This window comes from Pinus tabuliformis, chromosome X, assembly GCF_031772625.1.
Source record: "Pinus tabuliformis cultivar Carrire ecotype Pingquan chromosome X, CPIR1, whole genome shotgun sequence".
Taxonomy (NCBI): domain Eukaryota; kingdom Viridiplantae; phylum Streptophyta; class Pinopsida; order Pinales; family Pinaceae; genus Pinus; species Pinus tabuliformis.
This window is the reverse complement of record NC_142308.1, coordinates 910,698,817-910,700,333: the sequence shown is the minus strand read 5'-3', so window position 1 is coordinate 910,700,333 and position 1,517 is coordinate 910,698,817. Positions and strand designations below refer to the sequence as shown.

Below are 1,517 nucleotides of genomic sequence, written 5' to 3'. Positions count from 1 at the left end.
TTGTTTTTCTTTGTTTGTAGTTTATTCTTTTATACTAGGAATAGAGATGCAACAATTATGGTGTTTCTATTTTGGATGGGATATTGTTATCAAGTCTTGCCCTATTGGTAACCGTGGAGAAGTTTGGTATTTTTGGGTTAAACTTTTGGTTTGCTTAGTTTTTTTTAAATTTTTTTAAATCTAAATTATTTAAAACACAATTGAGTGCATGAAAAGCTATTACGATGAACACCAACCAATGCATAATTTATATTATTTTAACAGAGCACATGACGGTCACCACAGTGGCTTTTGATGACGTTAATTCTAATTCTAATTTAAAAGCCGGTTGCGATCATTGAGCTATTATGATGAACATCAATATTCGTGGAATATCCTTTTTTTTACATCATGGGACTCGAAAGGGGTTAGATAGAATTAAAATATTAATTAAATAAAGTATAGTATAGTCATGTAAGACAGAGAATACCTAAAATACAGCAACTTCTCCAAAACCACTCGAGCATTCTATGGGTGCAACGTTGATATCCAGAATGCTTTAATCTTATGGTAAGATGAGATGTTGATTTCCACAAATCCCTGACTCTTATGATAAGATGGGGCGTTAGGGGCCGCCTCTTTCAACTATGCTTCTCCGTTGCTTCCAAACAAATAATTGAAAGCCATACTTTTAGTGTCTGGTAGCGTCCTCGTATTGCAAACCAAATTAATGTGCGGGGACCTTTCTGTTTCATATTAAACTCTCTCCACTAACATTAATAGGATGAAGTCGTATATTTAATACAAGATGTATCCTTCTTTGCCATTCCTTGATTCCACAACACTAATTTCTTGCTTGTAAGTAGTGCCTGAAACCCTTGGTATTCTTCTATCTGCAACTAGAGAGTATGGATTCCTTGAATTCGTGGTGCCCGCAAGATATAGTTCTGGAAGTGTTGAGGCATCTGGATGCCAAGTCCCTGGCCATGGCAAGCTGTGTGAACAGGCAGTGGAAAAGTGCTGTGGAGACGGAGAGGCTGTGGGAGGGGGTTTGCACAAAGGAGTGGCCTGCAGCGGGGGTGTCGCAGAATATGAGATCCGTGGTGATAGCGCTGGGAGGATATCGGCGCTTCTTCTTTCTTTGTTTGCGCCCACTTCTTTATCGTTCTCTTCACACCAGGCCCTGCAGCAATGATGGGGTCATCCCACTCTCGCTTTCTCTCTTCTCTATGGATTGCTACGAGCGCCTGGGCAGAAACAAGGGCTACCTAAGTGACGACGAACCTTTCATAACCCCCGTTGGGTTTTACAGGATGGAAAATTGATTCTGTTGAAAAACCCCTGTGATTTTGCATGCTTCCTTCTATTGTCATCAGTATTTTTTTCCTTCCTTCCTTTTCTGATACTTAAGAATCCATTTTCTTCAGTTTTGTCAGTGTTTTGTAATTTTGCACGCGGTTACTGATTTTAATTCAGTTATACCCTATCTACACAGTGTGGCTTTCTAATTCGGACATTTTTCCGTGATCGACGATATT

The 1,517-nt window shown here is 39.5% G+C and overlaps 1 protein-coding gene across 1 annotated transcript; it reads left to right on the top strand.

Moving 5' to 3' along the window:
- Positions 1-821: 821 nt before the first annotated feature.
- LOC149142643 (F-box protein GID2-like) lies at positions 822-1,307 on the top strand. The gene has a single exon (XM_089453212.1). The coding sequence runs from the start codon at positions 888-890 to the stop codon at positions 1,302-1,304; it is 417 nt and encodes a 138-aa protein (XP_089309338.1). The 5' UTR covers positions 822-887; the 3' UTR covers positions 1,305-1,307.
- The last annotated feature ends 210 nt before the right edge of the window (positions 1,308-1,517 follow it).